Raw genomic sequence first — 19,741 nt, forward strand, 5'->3', positions numbered from 1 at the left:
GGCTACGCGTTGGGAGCGGTCGACGTCCAACTGCTTTGACCCCACTAGAGGACATGCTACTGTGCATGGCAGAACACCAGAGGATTGACATTCTCTTTATTCCATGGGAGTGCAACAGACATGGATTGTGCCTGAGGTGTGCAGGTCCAGACGTTGTCAGCCTCCAAAGGCCGGCCTCGCTTCCCACCAGGGACGTCCGATGACACAGCCCCAACCTCAGTGACTCAGAAAACCCTCTTTCATGAACTACCACTGCACCTCGCGCAATATCTTGGATGGCTATCACAGCGCGGTGGTTTCATTGAACGATCTTGGGACCCCTGTCACGACTGCGAATCAAATCTACCATAGTATTTGACAAGTGACTCATCCAGTGACCAATGAAAGCTCCGCCACAATGGTCTCAAACGTCTGCTATGGCGTTTATATCACTTACCAGAACCACTTGACCCATGTTGCGAGTATTATCGCAAAGACGGCCGTTCCATTCTGGTACTGAAAGCCCGTTATGACCGAAGCTTCAGCGCAAACGATCCAAGCGTCATCAGATACTATTCAGGAGCTCCGAAGTATCGCAGAGAGACATATTCGGGAGATCCAAGAGGAGAAGGAGCAAGAAGAGAGAGAGGATTTGAGAAGGTTAGAAGAGTTGCAACACTATGCCAGACCTCGACGGCGCGAAAAGATTGCGAAAACAACGACGACAATGTCGACCACGGCCTCGAAGATGAGATCAGCCCATGGTAGGTGAAGTGACCATTGCTGGATGGTTTTTATTCATTTCTTTCTTCAGATGTGCTTGACCGTATGCACTGGGATGATAGTCTCGATGCCTCAAAGTTCACCATTGGCTACCTCGAGCGGTTCACTGGCATCAAAGAAATACCAGCGTCCAGTTGGGTTTCCGAATTCACAGAAGAAGAGTGGATCCCACAGCACCGCATCAAATATTTCAAGCAGCGGAACGACAATGGGGAGCAGGTGACGGTGTGGGATCGAGAGAAGAGGATCGACAGAATCTTTGGCAGCGGCCTCACCAACCTGGAAGAGGCTAAGGTCTGCTCGAGAGATCGGGGTGTAGTCCTGGCGCAATGAACCAACCCGAGAAGCGGTACTGCACCGTGTCGATGTGAGAGGCTCGGGCATCAAGTGAGCGTCTTGTTGTTGATGATGGGTCGTTGAAGGCCGCCGACACCGAATGTTTGCTTGATCGGACACCTGAAGCCGAACGGTGCTGGATCTTCGTCTCATTGGCAACTTCCAGTGAATATTTGTCAAACTCCTTGCGAGCGTCCGAAAACGGCTCCGAGAATTGAAATGTTATGCAATTGCGGGGGAAGCAAACTGTTGGTGTACAAACAACCCGGTCAGGGGTAGTTATACAAATGAGGGCCCCCTTGTCTGCCTGCACGTTTTTTGAAGCCTTGCCGGACCAAGAATGCCATGGATTTGCGCCATTGTGGCACTTGTTGCCACAGCCTTGCAACTCGCAGATACCTGCAACACCAGCCAAACGGCGGATGGAACCTGTGGTGTAGGTTGAGACCATAACATGCCCCCCGAAATTTCCATGTAACTGATCATGGTAGCTCTATTATTGCACCGAGGCAGGATGGCAAGGAATCTGTGCTCACGACGTCTTTCCTTCGAATGTGTGCATTACTTTGACGAGCAACTGGGTGAGTTGTCAAGCCCCGAAATATCGTAGTCCACTCACAGGATTCTGATGTCTGCGCATCAACAGAATCATTCAATCAGGTCAATAGGTCCCGATGAAGGAACTTATTGCATCCTCTTCAGGTACAGGAGCCCGTAGATAGATAGTTTCACCAACAATTGTCGACTTGGGCGAGGCTGATAGTGCGAGCAGTGACGCAAATTGCAATGAACCTGTTTGGGCATTGAATAACGACGAACAAGCCGAAATCTCATATCCTGGGGAACCGGACGTTTGTGGAATGGACCTCAGTGACTCATTTGGCAGCTTTGTCTGTCAGAATTCGCCGGAGGTCAACGGATGTGATTAGCATAGGTCATGAAAACACTTTGCAAGATATGTGTGGGGAGGCCTGGCTTGTCAGGACCAGAATGGCGGAAGCCCGTAGCTGGAGGTCGAAAAGAAGAGAGGCGAATGTGCAACCAAGACATGGCAGACAAACAGTAGAGCATGCGCAAGCCAGGCTACCTCTGGTTTGGACTTCAATGAGGTGAATATTCTTGGAGACTGACATGGCTGTTGTCCAATCCCTCGTGGAATTACCAGGCAGATCGTCGCACCATCGATGACATGGAATTCCATCAATGACGGACAAAAGACAATTTCGGATGATCAATTTCGCCATATTCCGTGCGCCGTCTGACAGCCTGGATTTTCTCTTTTGGGAAACAGCCTATGAGTTATGGGCAACTTTTCCGACAAGGTCACGTGTAGATAAGATATTAATGTACGGTACAGTATGAACGCCAAACGTGTAGTCGACGATGATTTTATTTTCTGGGTCTTGTTTGCCTTCTTTACAATACTGCCACGTTCTCCTGTGCCTGCTGCTATTCAACGCGCAGTCGGCGATTTAAGCGCCACGGGGAGGTGTTCGTTGGCTCGAAATGTGCTTATGTACAGGTCGGTTTCTGCAAGGATCGTAAACGGTCTGTCGCAACTCGGTCAACGAACCATGGCGCAAGCGACTTCCTCTGGCGAAAGCCACCCCTCTGCGAAGCTCCTCGGTCGAGCCTTCTACGAGAGTATTGGGAGTCCCAAGATGATCGTTGCGCCCATGGTTGACCGTTCAGAATTTGTCCGTCCCCTCCACTACCCTTTCGCCCCTCCATCGATCTTTGTTGACTCGTTATTCAGGCTTGGAGACTTCTCACCCGATCCTTTCTGAATGAAGACCGCTCAAAGTCCTTGCTAGCCTACACACCTATGTTCCACGCCCGTCTCTTTGGCGGGAATCCGAAATGTCGAGATGACTACTTCAGACCCACCAGGGAGAGCCTCAAGTCGAAACAGAAGTCGACTGCGCCTCTTTGGCTAGATGGCAATCCAAAACTTGACAGGCCGCTGTTCGTACAGTTCTGCGCAAACAAGCCGGAAGATCTGCTAGAAGCAGCCGAGTATGCAGCTCCCTACTGTGACGCGGTGGACTTGAACTTGGGATGTCCACAAGGCATCGCTAAAAGTGGTCACTACGGGGCCTTCCTGCAAGAAGATTGGGACAGCATCTACAAGATGATCAACAAGCTACACAACGAACTGTCGGTACCGGTAACAGCGAAGATGAGGATTCTAGAGACACCCGAAAAGACACTCGATTATGCGAAGATGATACTGTCTGCCGGTGCAAGCATATTGACGGTCCACGGACGACGGCGTGAGCAGAAGGGCCACAACACCGGCATCGCAGACTGGTCTATGATACGCTACTTACGTGATAATCTGCCGCCCGAAACAGTCTTGTTCGCCAACGGCAACATTCTGAACTCAGGAGACATTGAAGCATGTCTAGCAGCCACAGGTGCTGACGGTATCATGAGCGCCGAAGGAAATCTGTGCGATCCTACGATTTTTGCTCAGCCGCCAAGGGAGCATAATCCGCGAGAGTACTGGTACGACACTGATGGGAAAGGTGGATACCGCATCGATGCAGTTTTCAGGCGATACATGGACATCATTTACACATACTCTCTCGAAAGACCAGGTCCTGAACGCCCCCCGTTATACATACCCGGAGACCCAAAAGAAAGTTCGGAGCAAAAGAAGACTGAATCGGATGAAAATCAGCCGGTCAACAACAAAAAGCGCAAGCGCGGCGATGACAAAAAGTTCAAACTGGACCCAAACCTGAAAGTGATGCAAGGTCACCTTTTCCAACTTTTGAGACCTTTAGTTTCCAAACACACGGATATTCGAGATACCTTGGCCAGGACCAGGTGTGGGGAGATGGAAGGCTTCGAACGAGTACTTGCCATGGTCGAAGAGGCCGTCAGGAACGCACTCGATCAAGCGGAAGAATCAGCGACTTCGAAAGAATTGGTAGACAAGGCCGAAACTGTTCCGGAACAGGAGATGACGCCCAAACAAAAAACAGAAGCAATTTACAAGAGACCATGGTGGGTGTGTCAGCCGTACATACGGCCGTTACCAGAGGAAGCCATCAAGGTAGGCGCGCTTCAGCTCAGCAAGAAGGAAGTCGCCAAACTAGCCATGAATGAAGTTACCGAGACCAAGAGCGATCCAGTACAACGGACCGATGAGTACGATGGTCAGCCTACTCCCTCTCGAAACGCCTCGAATGAAACACCAAAAGCCGCTCTGGTCTGCGGTTGAAACGAAAGAATGTCTCAAAGTCAATTGTATTTGTACAATGTCAACCTATTCAAGGAAAAACGTAACATAGTCAACCATCCAGATACCCAGAAGCAATTCATACCAAAAGGTTCCTCCGCGAGTCCAGCTCGTAATAAAGACACCTTTCGACACAACAGATTCTTTGCAGAACAATATACTTCCCCTCAATTACTCAAGTCGTTGTCTCTTCGCCGGCGGCTCGTCGGCGTCACCATGAGACGGCGACGCTCCATCGGGGACGTCACGGGGAGTTCCCTCATTGCTGTCACTCTCTGCATCTTCGTCTTCCATCTCAACATCATTGCGCTCTATTTCCAGTGGTGCCGCGTCGCGAATGTCTCGGATTGCTTCCAAGACCTCATCCTCAGACATGGTCATGACATCAATCTCAGGCAAGCCAACCCAGTTCAAAAGCTCCATGGCAACGGCCTGGTCCTGGACAGTCATACGAGTCATGTACAACTCCGTGATGGCAGCAAGGACACGACCCCAGAACCAGAATGTTCGCTCGTTGAGATCGACAGTGAAATACAACTCGTAGTCAACCTGCTCGATCAACGTGGATGTCCTCATGTAACCTTCCAGATCAAGGTCTGCGAAGTCAGTGAAGTCGTATTGTCCGTACGGATCGGGCCCAACTTCGTGATGGGACATGTGTTCGTTGACTCTATTGTGCTTGCGTCTGGTGAAGTACGTGTCATCAGGTTTGACCAGGAAGTCCTCGCAGATACGCGCATCGCGCGAGCGCATGGTCATCAGGGCGGCCGCGTTACGTGGCTTGCGAATCCCGCCGGATTGCTTGGTACCCACGAATTCCTCGTTGTAAGCTTTCTCCCATGCATTTTTGGTCGCCGTGTCGACGTGCATGTGCTCAAGGATCTCGTCGTCAGACTTGTTGGGGTTCTTCGCTTTGTGTTTCTGGAAGAGTTCCGTCATGCGGTCGTGAAGCCATTGGCGCTCGGCCTCGGACCAGGTCTGATGGGCTGCTCGTCGGAGTGTGCCGACTGTTCGTTGCAGGTTTTGACGATACCAGTTGGTCAAGAACGTGATGTGTTTGCCGTTGTTCCAGTCGAAGAGCACTGGTTTGTCCCGGGGCTTGCTGCTTCTCCTGTTGGTCTTGGGAGGGCGGTTTTCGTCTTCACCTCGCTCTGGGAAGTAAAACTTCTCTGGCTCGAAGATGTTGGAAACGTACTTGCCGTTCTGAATGTATTCGAACACAAACCTTCGTGGATTCGGCATTCCTTTGTACGGAAGCTTGGTGAGTCTGTTGATTGTGAAACCTGGCTTTTTACGGTCATCATTGTTCTTGCTCTCCGAGGTTGGTGGTGGAGGGGGTGTCTCCTCGAGCTCACTGTCTCCTTCTTCCTCAGGATCAAAAAAGTCGTCTTCGTCACGCCACTGGTCGTCATCATCGGCTTCCAAGTTTGATGGTATGCAATCCTCAGGGCTGGGCTTGGTCATGGGTTTTCCGGTCATATAATCAAGTCTCATCCCATACTCCTCCTTTTGAATGCCACCTTTTTGGCCTGGATAGCGCTTTGGACGATCTGTATAAGGTGGTACCCCGTCTCTGTACCATTGCTCAACGGCCCTCACAAGGTTCCAGTTGTGTGCTTGGAGTACAAGGAGCAGCGAATACCAGTCTGGACGGCCAGTAATGTTGATGAATTCAGCGAGTCTCTCGTCCTGGGACATTGAGACTCTCTTGAGTTCCTCGGCTGCTGCTCGTTCCTCCTCGGTCTCTTCTTCCTCCTCATTGGCGTCAGCCTGAGCCTTTTTTCCTCCAGTCCCTCGTGTCTTCATATGCACGACATCACGTTGCAGTGGCGTTCTCATTTTGTCAAAGATTCTTGCGAGTTGGCGTCTGACGTGGTTGACGCTTTGGAAGGTTTCTTGAGCTGTGGCAATATCGTACTCTTGGAGGTGATTCCACAGGACGGCTTCGGTGCGAGTAAGTGTGTCGGTGAACAGGGTTGAATCTCGGACATGTTCCCGGAGAGTGTAAGCTACATTTCGACGTTCTTGTTCGGTGTTTGCGTTCCACGGAATATCTGTCTCAGTTAGGAGTTCAATTGCGTCTGGCAGGGCCTGGACCTGCCCTGCAGTTGTCTCTCCATCTTCTCCTTGCTCACCACCTTCTTCCTCGTCCTCGTTGTCGCTAGCGTTGGCTTGGGCGGTTTGAGGGTGACCTAGATTGGCAAGAATTTGTCTTCTAGCAGCCATGTACTGCTGGTACGCAGCCTCGGCATCGTCGTTGTTAGTTTCGAGCAAGACTTCAATTACTCTTCGAGTAGTGACTTGCGGATAGAGGCGCTGTCGGAAGTTATCGATTCTATTCTCCCTCGTAGCCCGGCTAACATTGGAAGGACGACCCTGAGCATTGTTAGGAGTGTTAGCACTAGATGAGGGAGTGGAAGGGCTGGATCTGGAGCCTCGTTTACGTTTGCTACCTGCTCCAGGAGTCTTGTTCTGCTTGGGAGGCATTTTCGGCCTGTGGTTGTTGCTTACCAAAGAGTTGTGGGTGTCAGGAAATGTATTTGTATATATTTGAAGAGAGCAGGAAGAGATGAGCGGAGAGTCACTGATCAAATACCTTCTCGCGAGGCGCGGGCATCCATTGATCGCGCACTTCAGTGACAAAGAGACGGGCTGCGGGTATGCCTCCTTTCGAGTTCAGCCTCGCGACAAAGCCCAATTGTGGTCACGTGATCTGAGATGCCCTTGTTCCCATTGTTCGAATCAACCATAGCAGTACAATAACCTTTGATGCTGTGATATATCTGGACAAAGAAAGCACTGATATTTTGGGCGATACTCATAGCAGATCATAGATTGCAGTAGCTCAAGGGCGCTCTGCCTGGGATAGCTTTCGAGAAGAGGAATGTCCCTTGCGCAAAGTCTGCGAGTCATCTCACCTGTCTCCTTCAAGCAACTTGCGAGCTTTATGAGCTCTTCTCATGACATTCGTGACTGGATATGGGACGCTCGAGGACGCTGGAGAGAGTTGACAGCTATATTGGGGATCAACAAAAAGTAGACAAGGCAACAATCAAAAGATCGAATAAAGATGTACACTGGCATGTCGTCATTTCAACTGAAAGTCTGCTGTCATTTGATCGACTTCGAGATTCTTCCGCCTCGTAGACGTGACACTCAACTCCAACCGCCTAAACTTTTCTCGAATCCAATGTCCACCATCTCTTTTCCCACCCGTCACGAGATATGAGTGCCTCGCATCCTCATCCAGACGGACAAAATCTCCTCCCCGGTCGCGAGTGATCGAGTCCAAAGCACCTCTTCTGTTCGGCATTTCTAGGCATTGCCGAAAGAATTAGGCATAGCTCACAAACACCAATGGAGGGACAGGGACAGTTGCTCCAACCAAAATCTACAAGTAATTTCGGTCTAGTCGCTTCGGCTTCTGACGTCCATCTGGCCTGCCAGCGTTGCTGTTTTTCACCGTTAGCTGGGGCACTCCTCTCGGGTACATGACTTGATCGGCCCGCCAAGGCGAAGGACAACCTCGCTTTACGGACATCTGGACCATGGCATCGGAGCTCCCAGCTCGCCTCGATCCTGTCCAGTTACCGGCTAAGAGTCGGCGTTCCGTCGCATGCAATCATTGTAGGGCGAAGAAGATCCGGTGTAAGTACACAAAGTGTATGCTCCCGAGGACTCGAATATGCTTACTATTCGAGCAGGCAATGGGAACATTCCCTGCGCCAACTGCCTGGATCGTGCCGAAGAATGTGTCGTCACACCCAGACGTCGTCCACGCATCCAGAAGAGCCTCAATCACGATGGTCGCGTAGTTTCGCACGAGGACAACGAGCCTCGTCCGGTACAAGCTGGCTACAGCAATGTGCTATCGCAGCCACTCATCTTCGTTCCTCAGCAGTCTGAAAGCCAGACAGAAACACCACAAGACGATCGTGAACCCTCGATCAATGTCTTTGATGATCAAGATGTCGGCGAGGACAACAGTCTCCATGCCACGGACACGGTAGGCTCATTACTCCGTGTGGTCTACCACGATACTGACTTATTCATTAAGCTCAGCCTTGAGTATTATGGTGAGTCACCGCGCATAAAACGCCGGTCATGGACTGATGGTTTACGGGCCCACGCTGTATGCTGTCTGTTTGCTCTCAGCCTGCCGTAGATTGGGTGATACTCAACACGAAATCAAAAGACTATGCCAGCATAGTGAAACGTGTTGTCCACAACTCGGCTCGCATGCTCAAAATGAGTAACAGCCTGTCGTCTTCCCGAGTGCCAGACCCTCCTCCCGAGATTGCATGGCAATACACCTGCGGCAAGTTCACTCTCAACATCGTCCAAACCTATTGAGCCGAAGAATAACGTTCTGTTTTAGCATACTTTGAAGAGGGGCTGGACCAGGCTTTCGGCGTTGTCGAGCGTAATTTGTTTGAAGCTCGGCTACGCGCACATTTCAGTGGGATACGGAACCTTATGACCGATGATAAAGCGTGGTACGCGTTACGCAACATTGTATTGGCTCACGGGTGCCGCATAGTCCTTTCAAGAAAGAGAACTTTCCGTGAAACCTTACAAGCCTCATTGGGCTTCTTCGAGAATGCGCTTTCCATGCATACCGAGAATCTGTTCCTGCATACATCCCTGATGGGCGTACAGACCCTAATATTAATGGTACGCATCATCCATTTCAGCATTTGAGCCGTGTATCTGATCTTTCTCAACAGGCATACTTCAGTGAGGGCATAGGTAAGGAGTCTTTGCAATATACTCTATGCACGGACGCCATGCGCCTCGCCTGTTCCAAAGGATTGCATCGACAGCCTTCCCATTCCTGGAAAATATCGCCGCAAGAAGTCACCCACAGGAACTGGATGTTCTGGTCCATTTACTGTCTGGAAAAACACATTTGCTCCCGGTCGGGGCGTCCTTCGGTATGTCTCTTCAGCACAGTTTATACCTCGGTGACTCTAACCTCACGAGATTATGGACGATGACGAGATAAGCTGTCGCGTATCCTCGAGTGCGCCCAGTGGGTTACCAAGCGACACTTTGTACTGTCACACACTCATCAAAATGATGCAGCTGAGTTCTACTGCTAGAAAGCGCCTGTCAAGCGCCCGCGCTCTCCGACAAACAACCGAACAGCTGATCAAGACCGTCCGGAAGTTGAGGAAGGACCTTGCAGATTTCAAGCTCTCGGTGCAGCACGACATCTGTCTTGACGACCCGCTTGAAACCTCTCGAATACCAGCAGGGCTGTCCTTACGCCAGGCTCAATCACTCCAGTCCCATTACTTCTGCTTGGTGCTGGACATCAACACTCCTCTGACCTACCCTTGGTTAGGCATCTCGGCTTACCTATCGAATGATGCAGCTGCTACTTCGCACGTTGAGGCCTCCTGTAAAGAAGTGGCCCAGGCTTCGCGTGCAGGTATTCTGGCAACCAGACAAGTACATATCGACGGTGGTTGCTCTCTCTTGTAATGCTTCCCGTTGCCCTTTATCCAATTCGGTGACCGAAGGTTCTGTCACTGGATCGCTGACTCTTGCATAGAATTGCAAAATACACGCCCGTGTACTGTTTTATGAACCTATTCATGCACATCTTACGAGACACTACTGCACCTACGGTTTCGTCGGACCTTGTGCTCTTGGGTATGTATTGATCCAATATCGTGCATACATACCCGTTCTCCTTCATGACAAGACCATAGAACTGATGAAGGTTTCACTCAGATATTGCCTTCGGATACTTTTCCAATCTTGAATTCGTCACCGGACTTGAACTATCGCGAATGTTCGTCAGAGATCTGTGCCACCTGGCACGCCTGGCTGTAGAGCATGATGCAGGGATCCAAGGCAACAATGTTGCGCATATGGGTATCGAGGGAACAAGAATCCAATCGAATCCCGCAGCTGCAAATCTAATGATCGACCCTGTGGAGTTCGACGACACAAACACTTTTCCATACTATGTCAGTGATCCTTTCGGACTACGGTCTAACTCTCCATGTTCCAGGCGCTAATACGATATCTACAGGAGAATGACTTCTTCGGATTCATGCCGGATGAAGATCTTGAGTCGTGGAGCACACTTGTGCCGCTGAATAATGTGGATGGTATGATGTTTTGAAGTCCGACCAAGGCGGTCTCGATGGAACCAGAAAAATATCTAAGACAGCTGTTGAGACCGCTGCTGACCTGCTTGACCGATGGTGCCTTGTGGCCGGTCAGTGTGGAGCACGTACCATTCCGCTATTTCCAATGCGTTCGGTTCGGCCTGGTTTCCATGCACTCCAGCGCTGGCCGTACCAAATCGAAAAGGCCTCACCACTTCACGATCAAATGACTGCAAGGAAAATCTGCTCAGGCCGTGCTTGGTATCCCCCGCAATTTCGCTGTCCCACTGCTCACCGTCTACCCTGCGTGACAGCCGGTCTTTCACATCACATGCATGAGGTCGGATCATCGCACTGGAATGGGTAGCGCGTGAGATGCCTCCTACACGACCCCCTTGGGCACTGCTAACAATTAGGACGATCAGGCTCTAGCTGGTGAAGTACAACGATCAACGATTTTCATACAGTACTGTGTAGATTGGTGTTCTATCTATGTCTTTTCAAATTACCGGACTTGTGTAAAACTCCCTTCCTGTCTAAATGTCTATGATGCTGTGCAAACTCCTCCTTACAAGAAAAGAATTGTTCAAACACGAATTTGCCAAGTGATACCGCAGCAATCCTCCTTCAAAAACTGAGGTGTCAATTGACCAGAATGCAAGTCTCTCGGAAACGCTAAGAAGGCTGATACGAAGCTCTGGTCAGACACTTTGCAGATCTGCGCCTCACACCTCGGCTGGTCCTGGACGATCTGACCCATCAGAAGAACCGCCCTTCTCCAACGGAATCCTGCTATGGCGCACGCCGCGATACTCGCTGAAGTCCAATTGCAGTGCGGCAAAATCCCAGTGGCTTGACAGAAGCAAGAACCCAATCGATGCCACTGGTAGGAGGAGCACGTCGAGGACCCCGAAGAAGATGAAGCCGCCATTGACGTCAATGACATGACTACCATCACTCAGACCAAAGGCAACGGGGTATAACGTCCATATCAAAGTCACCCAACCAGCCAGAATGAGATAGTCGCGACTGATACCGATATTTTCAGCCGATTCGCGACTCTCGTTGATGGTGCTCATGGCCAGGATGACACAGGCAAAGGTGCCGAAAGCGAAGAAGCCCCACTTGTAGCTGGTGGTGGTATAAGCGGCAATCAGGTAGTTGATGATCCAGAACCACGAGCAAACAATGTTCAGAATGATGGTGGTCCATGAGATGCCCGACAAGAGACCGAGGGACAAGACCAGTGCAGGGAACGAGACGACCCAGTTGATGTATCTTGCGTAGAAGACCTGGCTGGTGAGACCATTGGACTGCTCGACGGCATCCCAACCCAGGTCGGATGCTTGGGCAAAGTATGTCACTGCGCCGACCAGAAGGGCCATGGACAGAGTGTAGTTGAAAACTCTCTTGCTTTCGGGAGCGGTGAAAGAGGGGACCAGAATGATAAACTGAACGTGAAGCGTCAACGAAGTTATGGTTTCGAGATCGCCGCGAAAGAGACTTACAAAGGCGACTGTGTAGACGGCTGTGACAGCCCAGAGGAAGTCAGATACGTGGTCAGAGATGGCCAAGTCCACCCCTGTCGCGGGATTGACGTTGAAGGAACCGCGCGGCAAGATGTCCATGTTTATTACAAAAGCGAGCTGTTGTCGAGGAGATGCTCAATGGGTGCTTCAATCTGTTGAGGAGACAAGCAAGTCTTGAACGATAGTGTGTGCGGCTGATTGGTGAGTGTTCTGAAGTAGAAACAGAGGGGAACAGGGACGGGGGGACTCGTAGGTGTTTATAACTGGGAATTCTTACGTCGAGATGAGACTGATTAGTGAAGAAACTATGACTGTCTCATCCTCGACAACTGGAGACTATCGAGCATCGACCAAGTCTAGGTTACCAGCGGGATATAGATCCTCCGTCGGAACAGCGTCGACAAGGAGGTAAATCGAGGAGGACACACAATGATCGCCTTGACCTTACCAAGTAAGTGCCATTCGGACTTACAAAGTGGGCAACCGTTAGGAGAATATAGGTCCGCTGCCTTGTTTTGCCGAACGTAAATGTTCGGATACGCGATATATCCTGAATCTGCATACTGTGGGCCACTCACGGACTGTGACCGAACAAATGCATGTCAATGCCCCGATGCCGGCTCGTACCTATGTTGCAAAAAGACCATTCATGATGAAGGTGTATTGAGCCTTTTTAGCGACAGGTCTTTCCATCACATCGGGGTAGGCCTGATCCAAGCTCTACTCATTTCAACACGTATATCATGATTTCCAAGAACGGGGGGTCATGTAAAGTAGCCAGTAACATTATCATTGTGAAAGCAAGCGCCATTACCAACACTACTTCAGACTTTCTCCCAGCAGGCAACCTTGGTACAGATTTTGGTACAACAAGACGACCGGAGCAACCCAGAACAGAATGGTTTGCAAGTGGCGGCCACCATAATGCTTTCATCTAACAATCCTCTCTTGACACTGTCTTGACCTCACCCAAAGTCCAGACCACAAGCAACTCATTGACGACCAGATACCTTGCCCCCCTCAACCATTGAAGACCACCAAACAACCCATCAAAGACGACAGACTCCTCCCTTCCCATCATAGACCATCAGGCGTTCCTGTCCTCATAACAGTCCGAGTCCGACTCACTGTCCGGTGAACCACCTCCAGGAACATTACCATCGTATGTCAGATGGAAATGCTTAGCGTACGCTCTGATCCGGCGTCGCTCCTGGCCGATCACCAAAGACGTGCGATGAGGACGCGGCACCTCCCCAACCTCTGACATGTCCTTCGGGATGTAGACGTATTTCTTAGTCCTGTCATCCCACAGGACCTTGGTGTACATCGTTCTGTTCCCAAATTGCTGGTTGAAGCGCGCTGCCAGGGCATCAAGCTCTGCCGCCGGCATTGGGTAAGGACGTCCGTCAAAGGGGGCTTTCCTCAGTGTCTCATTCCAGGCCTGTTGATTGGTGATGCCGCTCTGGAAGCGATCTTGTTGTGCAAGCTCGTAGAACCGCTCTTCTGTCCTGATCGCCTCCTGCTCCCGAAGCCAGTCCCGCTCGTACTTGTTGAAGGGTGTCCGGACCTCAAGTCGCTTCTTTTCCCCGGTGATCTTCAGGAGACGATCGGATCTCCACTTGCTGAGGAACGAGGTGTGTGTACGATTGTTCCAGTCGAACTCCGGCTGGGTATCACCGTCGTTCCAGCTGAATCTCGAGCGCACGCCCCGTTGATCATCGTTAGGGTCGGCACCGTCAAAGTGTTCAACGCCGTAGCGACCGTTTCGTATATATTCGATACGCAGTCTCGATGCGTCTGGAGCACGCGGTCTGGTCTCTTGCTTCTGGTCGTCATCGATCACAAAGCCAGTTCGTTGCACTCGGTTTGTGGTGCTGCTGGAAGGTCGTCCCTTGAAAGGCCCAGAGTCGCCTCCCTCGATTTTCTTGTCAGGGGGCCCCAGAGGTTCTTCCTCATTGTCATCATCGTCGAACTCGCCGTTGATGATCTCCCGAGGCTTGTTGGCATTCCATGACCTCTTCCCTTTGCGCTGCAGATCCTCCTTGATGTTTGTTGGTGGGTCAACGACTCGGATACCGCCCTGCCGAATCCATTGGTCAATGGCAAGGGCAAGATCCCAGTTTCGGCTCTCAAGGAGTGCTCTTGCCGAGTACCAACTGTTCGTGGAGGTGATGGAGATGAATAGAGCCAATCTTTCATCACGGGAAGGTTGGTGACCTGTCTGGGGGCGCAGGCGGTCAAGACGCTCGCTCAGCTTTTTGTAGTCGCCGTTGAGACCGTTCACCACCTTGGTGATCTCGTCATTGTCCCACATTTGCTCATGGCACAGCAGGGTCATGTTGGCGTTGGTTGTGCGTAGCCTTGGCCGATTGTCAAAGATGCTGTTTCTCAGGCCCATTTGCACATCAACAAGGAGGCGGAGCCTTCCTTGTTCAACGCTATCCCCTCGGCGTACCTGGCCGCCACTTCGTTGAGCGCGGTGGATGATGGGAGCTTGAGGAGCAGGTTGATTGCTCTGGGTTGGAGCCCCAAGGAGAGGAAGATTCACTGCGAATCGTCAGTAAAACTGCATCGGTAACAACAGGGACACCGCGAAAGGTTCGTGCTTCAATGGCAAAGCTTTTCAGAAAAAAGAAGAATACTTACGATGACTGTATCGATTGTGACCCTCCCAGAAGACTGCCGCAGCCCGGTTGACGTCCCAACCTGCACCACTCAGAAATCCCACAAGCATCAATCTCGCAATTGCATGCGGGTATCGAAGCTGATTCCTGAGCGCTGTTATGCGCTCTTCTATCTCAGCTTCGGTCCGTGGTACTGGGGTTGGTGCCGGCCTTGGAGGATATGCTGCTCGTCTGTCGACCGGCAGTGGTCCACGCAAAGCACGTTGGGCTGGGGCAGGAGGTGCTCTGGGTTGGGCAGCCTGATTGCCATTGTTTAACAGATCTGTCGTGAGCCCCTGTCCAGTGGCGGAAGCTCTACCAGGTGCAACAGCCTGGTTATTGTTGTTTCCTTGACCAGTGCCAACCCTCTGTCTTCTTGCAGGTGGTTGACCCTCAGGGCTGGTCGGAGCTCGTCGCTTGTTGCCTTTGGCCATCTTGCTCAACTTGACAGAAGACAGACTGTGCTGGGACAATGGCTGCTGGTGGACGTTGTCGCTGGACGGTGGAGAGTCTGCAGATATGGACGAGAATCCTTGTGGTGGAACAAAAGAAAACAGTGCCGCCGCAGGCACCGCATTCCTTTCTGGAAAACATCGTACGCTAGTCCACCTTTGTCACGCACTGCCTGCGGTCCTGGGTCGGTGAATACCGTCGTTAGCTGGAATGCTGCAGGTGACATGTGAAGCGTACTTACCTACCAAGGTTAGGGCGAAGCCATGCAACAAGAGAAACCGACACGGAGCAAGACAAAAAACCATAACCAAAAGGACCCAGGTTTGCACCATGGACGAGTCAAAGTGGTATCGGTAAGAGCCATCACCGTACGTACATCCTCCCACTGAAGTGCGGCCAGGTTGGACGTAGTAAGTCAGGTGGTCCAGCCAAGTACCAGTGGACCGGGAGTGCCAGTTGCATGAGCATCCAGGCTCTGCGTCAGTGGCAAGTCCAGCGTAGCAACAGCCGCCACACATTCCAGTCAGCAAATGCTCTTCATATATACTTATATTGAACTCCAAGTGCGGAAATTGCTCCATGAGAGATTGAAATGTGAACGAAAAAGGTGTGGCCATTTTATAGGACAGATCGTGATCGTTTCTGCGATCTCAAGCATGCAGTTTGCGACGCATCCCTATCTTTGGCAAACACCCTGCCAGGGCTTATTGTCGTATTGTGTCACTTGGAGCAAGCACCGAACATTGACACAAGCACGTACAAGCATGGGAGATGAAAGCAAAGCTTGACTGGAGTGATTTGTTCTTTGCGAGCAAACACCGTGTTCCTTGATCTCTGCAGGTTTGAATTGGTCGCAACGACGCCGGCAAGAGCGAATGTTTGGTATTTGCTACATCTGCCTGCGGTCATCTACTCAACCTCTGTATCATGATGTGTAGGTTGTGCACTTGTTTGCAATGCTTGTCCAACAGCAACACCTAGAGGCATTACGTGGAGTCTACAAACTCTGTCCAAACAAGTTCTTGGTGTTGGAGGAATGTGCCTTGTTTGTCTTGGCGCCAGCGTTGCCCCTGAAACGGTAGCCTTCCCACAATTGACCCCATTGGGCCCTAGGAACCAGCAGGTTCTATAGCATAGGTGGTAGCCGTTAGACAGCGAGCACATCTACGCGGCATAGCTGGACCCTCGACGGTGAACCTGGCGGCGCCTCGGGTTGCAAGCGATATACCTGCACCGTTGAAGTTTACAGGTTCTCGGAATGTAAAGGGCTAATTACCCAACTATGCGGATGAATGACTCCTAGGATGTATCGAGCAGGCGTATTCATTTGAGCCCGATAGGCTCCCAAGATCAGACTTGGTCAAGATTGGGTACAGGCACGTAGACTACTCCCAGTCCATTGCATCATCGCTGCTGCTATCCCAACTATCCCATTCCAATATCGATGCAGTCGGCATGGAGCGAGCTCGAACTGCATCGTATTCCCCTTGCTCTTGCTCTCGAACAGCCAAAATGCGCAAAGCGGCGTTGTAATTGGCCAAAACCTGCCCCGTCTGTCCCTGCCTGAAGTGGCGTATCATGTAATTCGTGATACTTCCTCGCATGCGCTCTGGGCACGGATTTGTCTCGCCAGGAACGTACCGACCTTGGAAAACATCTTTGAACTCCTTCGTGATTGCCACCCAATTTGCTAGACCGCCGTTCTGAAATGCTGTGATATCGTTGGCGAAGCGGTTTCGCATGAATCGTTGCTCGACTGGACTGTACCCCTTTCGCACGATGTCCGGTATTATTGGTGGTCCACGGAGCATTCGTGTCATATCAGCCTGCCATTGGTTCAGGGCTCGGAGATGTTCAGAGTTATTCACGTCGAATTGGCCAGGAAAGAACTTGCCATTGTGGCTTGTTGGAACTGCGATGAACAACATTCTCTCGTTGAAGTTCTGGGAGGTGATGCTGGTTGCTTGTCGATTGAGTTGAAGGTACAATTGACTGGGATTGATTATTCGCTGCATTTCGTCCGATTGGTATTGAGAAATTGCCCGCTGGATGTCCCAGTCATTCTCGTCAAGGTACCAGCAAGCTTCCTGTACGCAGGATCTTGCAGTCATAACAAGGAGGACAAGCTCAATTTTCCGCTCGGCTGCTCGGTCAAGGCTGGCGGTTTTGAGGCCCAGACGGATGAAATCCCTGAGTGGCTGCTCTTGAAGTAGAGCATGGAACCATGTTGACTCAGGAGATTCCTGTGTACGCACAGAAACTGTGCTTTCTGCTGTGATCGTACTGTCTGACCGGTCCATTGATTGCCGACTCATGTTCATTAAAACATCTGCCGCTTCTGCCATGTTGTGATACCTGCTGATCCAAGTGTCCCAGCCTGCCTTGAATTCCGTCTCTTCAGGTGATATGATGGCTTGACGGGAGAGCCGGGCGAGAACATCGCCAGCAGAATGCGTCTCTTGATCGTGAGCCGACGTCGTTCCATTGTTGTTCGCCATGTTGATCTATTCTCCGTCAGCAACTTCATCTCTCCAACTGTCTGAACAACGACTCACACTTCTAGAGAGCTCTTAGCATTTAGAACGTCCTGGTTTGGGAATGCATTTCCTCCGACTGATATATAGATACTCGTTCGAAAGTCTGTCACCTTCAATCCACGCCTTGGCGGCCGAACACGTGTTGAAGGCGGCATCAATGGAGGCGAAGGTCCGGGACACTGCCATTATCAGCCAGCGGACTGCTGCACTGCTGCACTGATATCGCCAAGACATGAGAACGAGAGCATACAACTGTTATCGATTGCTAACTCGTGATCCTTAGTTGGGACAATGTCATGCGTCTCTGTTGTGGATGGTAGGACATGGTTGATGTTGGCATGGACACAAAGAACCCCTGAATCAGTGCCCAGATTGGGGTTGCCTGACCCTTCCCTCACTCTTGAAAACTGGGCGATGGGTCCCATCATAATCCACCTTTCTCATCCAGTCCTCTACACTCTTGACTCTGTCTGGGAGTATGCGATCCAAGAACGCATAGTCTCGTTGAATGAGCCCTCTATTGTCCGCACTTGCTTTGTACAGGTTCCACCAGTTTGAGAAGTTCTCGCCATATGTCATCAATAGAGAGTTGGGATCCCTGACACTTAGCGCACCAACCTTTGTGTCGACCCCGTTTGGAAGGTGCCCAAACTTGGCTGTAACCCACTTGTCATTCGGCTCGTCGATATACTCGGCATGCCTAGTTGTGACAGCTGTGAAAGCCCTGGCAAGTTCTGGACCTGCAACATGGGCCGTGGCTATTCCCAAGATCAACCCATTCGACTCTTCTCGGTGTTCCAATATCCATGGCACATAGCGTGCGAAGTCGTCCAGGTGAATGAAAGGAACAGCTCCATGCCCGATTGGTAGTTTGAAGCGTGCGACATCATCGTCTCCGATCTCTGGCAGCAGGAGTTCTTGGAGCATCTCAATATAAGGTCCACTGTTGAGCACGGTCCAAGCCATAGGACTACTAGGCTGAGCACGCATGAACTCTGGAACGGTTCAGTACAAAGGCCGCTGGAGGAGGGCTCGCCTTACATACCTGAAACTCGAGCTTTGCCTTCATAATGACCAACGTAGAGTGTTGGATCGTAGCCGGACTTCTTGCTATTGTAGTCAAGACCGCTGTAGATGAAGTGTTTCACTCCGGCCTTGAGGGAAAGCTCGAAGAGCCGAATGCCAAAATAAGTCTCGGCCTGCTCTCCAACGGCGAAGCCATCGGTGTTGATGAAAGCATATTGTGATTGCTGTGCTGCCTTGTAGAAAACTTCCAGGTCATAGCCGAAGGACGCATTGCTGACAATCAATTCGGTGTTAGGGAGGGCAGCAGTCTCCTTGGCTGGTGGAGAGGTGGTACTGCGTGTCAATACGAGTACGTTGAACTTGTTCGTGGCAGAGAGATACCGGACGACTGCGCCTCCTTGCGCGCCTGTGCCGCCGACAATAACAATGGTTTCCATTTTTGAGCACGGAATTCTTGCGGACCGTTGATAGATCAAGTAGCTTCAGGATTCGAGTGATATACTGATCCAAAAGAAGGCCTGACGAGACGGCCTTGGTGCTGGATTTATACCCTTCTGCCAGCAGGCATGTCGGGCTTCGACATCAGTGTAAAACGCGCTCCTTTGAGGATCAGTAATATCCCGTCGTACTCAAACAACGTTTAAAACAGAGACTCTCCACGATTGCCGATCTTCATGTCGATCTACTTGGTGCCGTTGAGCTCACGTACGTTGAGTAACAGGCTGCTGTTGGCATGCGAGGCATCGGCCTGTGACACATCATCGAAGCGCCTGCTAGCTGAGTCATAATACCTCGGGGACCAAGGCGACTGACTACCTCACCGGGATGATAGGTTGCTCCGAGTTCATCTAAGCGTTTGGAAACTGCCGTAAGCCGTAGCAGTCAGTCTCACCGCGACTGCTGGTTGATCAGTAATCTGGGGAGCGATCTTCGATCTCAAAGCTTGGTACAAAACCCTTATATAATCACATCGTACGTACGTCCGTACGAGCGGCAGCAACCATTGAACAGAAAGAATGTATTGGAATGATCTCATTCATGATTGACAAAGAGATCGCAGGATGAA

General features: G+C 51.1%; 9 protein-coding genes across 9 annotated transcripts; 3 read left to right on the forward strand and 6 right to left on the reverse strand.

The window, feature by feature from the left end:
- Window positions 1-300: 300 nt before the first annotated feature.
- On the forward strand, window positions 301-1,209 carry EDD37DRAFT_201387 (poly(A) polymerase). The gene is made up of 2 exons (XM_062810174.1): window positions 301-743; window positions 794-1,209. Exons 1-2 carry the CDS (start codon window positions 509-511, stop codon window positions 1,093-1,095), a joined length of 537 nt encoding a protein of 178 aa, XP_062665512.1. The 5' UTR covers window positions 301-508; the 3' UTR covers window positions 1,096-1,209.
- A 1,315-nt stretch (window positions 1,210-2,524) lies between these two features.
- EDD37DRAFT_201610 (tRNA-dihydrouridine synthase 1) lies at window positions 2,525-4,422 on the forward strand. Its single transcript, XM_062810178.1, has 2 exons — window positions 2,525-2,795; window positions 2,855-4,422. The coding sequence occupies exons 1-2, from the start codon at window positions 2,613-2,615 to the stop codon at window positions 4,325-4,327; spliced, it is 1,656 nt and encodes a 551-aa protein (XP_062665513.1). The 5' UTR covers window positions 2,525-2,612; the 3' UTR covers window positions 4,328-4,422.
- EDD37DRAFT_201619 (uncharacterized protein) lies at window positions 4,365-6,960 on the reverse strand. Its single transcript, XM_062810179.1, has one exon. It carries the CDS (start codon window positions 6,830-6,832, stop codon window positions 4,517-4,519), a length of 2,316 nt encoding a protein of 771 aa, XP_062665514.1. The 5' UTR covers window positions 6,833-6,960; the 3' UTR covers window positions 4,365-4,516.
- Window positions 6,961-7,514: 554 nt separating this feature from the next.
- Window positions 7,515-10,970, forward strand: EDD37DRAFT_642718 (uncharacterized protein). Its single transcript, XM_062817382.1, has 11 exons — window positions 7,515-7,993; window positions 8,050-8,351; window positions 8,403-8,420; window positions 8,468-8,663; window positions 8,724-9,019; window positions 9,073-9,279; window positions 9,329-9,828; window positions 9,903-10,003; window positions 10,085-10,323; window positions 10,389-10,837; window positions 10,893-10,970. Exons 1-10 carry the CDS (start codon window positions 7,894-7,896, stop codon window positions 10,479-10,481), a joined length of 2,052 nt encoding a protein of 683 aa, XP_062665515.1. The 5' UTR covers window positions 7,515-7,893; the 3' UTR covers window positions 10,482-10,837; window positions 10,893-10,970.
- EDD37DRAFT_642753 (uncharacterized protein) lies at window positions 10,962-12,471 on the reverse strand. Its single transcript, XM_062817383.1, has 2 exons — window positions 11,976-12,471; window positions 10,962-11,918 (listed from the first exon to the last, which is right to left on the reverse strand). Exons 1-2 carry the CDS (start codon window positions 12,093-12,095, stop codon window positions 11,193-11,195), a joined length of 846 nt encoding a protein of 281 aa, XP_062665516.1. The 5' UTR covers window positions 12,096-12,471; the 3' UTR covers window positions 10,962-11,192.
- Window positions 12,472-13,335: 864 nt separating this feature from the next.
- Window positions 13,336-15,398, reverse strand: EDD37DRAFT_201794 (uncharacterized protein). Its single transcript, XM_062810180.1, has 4 exons — window positions 15,354-15,398; window positions 14,643-15,292; window positions 13,820-14,543; window positions 13,336-13,760 (listed from the first exon to the last, which is right to left on the reverse strand). Exons 2-4 carry the CDS (start codon window positions 15,091-15,093, stop codon window positions 13,742-13,744), a joined length of 1,194 nt encoding a protein of 397 aa, XP_062665517.1. The 5' UTR covers window positions 15,094-15,292; window positions 15,354-15,398; the 3' UTR covers window positions 13,336-13,741.
- EDD37DRAFT_201798 (uncharacterized protein) lies at window positions 15,184-15,875 on the reverse strand. The gene has a single exon (XM_062810181.1). It carries the CDS (start codon window positions 15,727-15,729, stop codon window positions 15,274-15,276), a length of 456 nt encoding a protein of 151 aa, XP_062665518.1. The 5' UTR covers window positions 15,730-15,875; the 3' UTR covers window positions 15,184-15,273.
- Window positions 15,876-16,387: 512 nt separating this feature from the next.
- On the reverse strand, window positions 16,388-17,835 carry EDD37DRAFT_201828 (uncharacterized protein). The gene is made up of 2 exons (XM_062810183.1): window positions 17,668-17,835; window positions 16,388-17,616 (listed from the first exon to the last, which is right to left on the reverse strand). The coding sequence occupies exon 2, from the start codon at window positions 17,608-17,610 to the stop codon at window positions 16,498-16,500; it is 1,113 nt and encodes a 370-aa protein (XP_062665519.1). The 5' UTR covers window positions 17,611-17,616; window positions 17,668-17,835; the 3' UTR covers window positions 16,388-16,497.
- On the reverse strand, window positions 17,836-19,315 carry EDD37DRAFT_201827 (uncharacterized protein). Its single transcript, XM_062810182.1, has 2 exons — window positions 18,695-19,315; window positions 17,836-18,644 (listed from the first exon to the last, which is right to left on the reverse strand). Exons 1-2 carry the CDS (start codon window positions 19,110-19,112, stop codon window positions 18,010-18,012), a joined length of 1,053 nt encoding a protein of 350 aa, XP_062665520.1. The 5' UTR covers window positions 19,113-19,315; the 3' UTR covers window positions 17,836-18,009.
- Window positions 19,316-19,741: the final 426 nt, after the last annotated feature.

This window comes from Exophiala viscosa (assembly GCF_022695815.1).
Source record: "Exophiala viscosa unplaced genomic scaffold EDD37scaffold_16, whole genome shotgun sequence".
In the NCBI taxonomy this organism is placed as follows: Eukaryota; Fungi; Ascomycota; class Eurotiomycetes; order Chaetothyriales; family Herpotrichiellaceae; genus Exophiala; species Exophiala viscosa.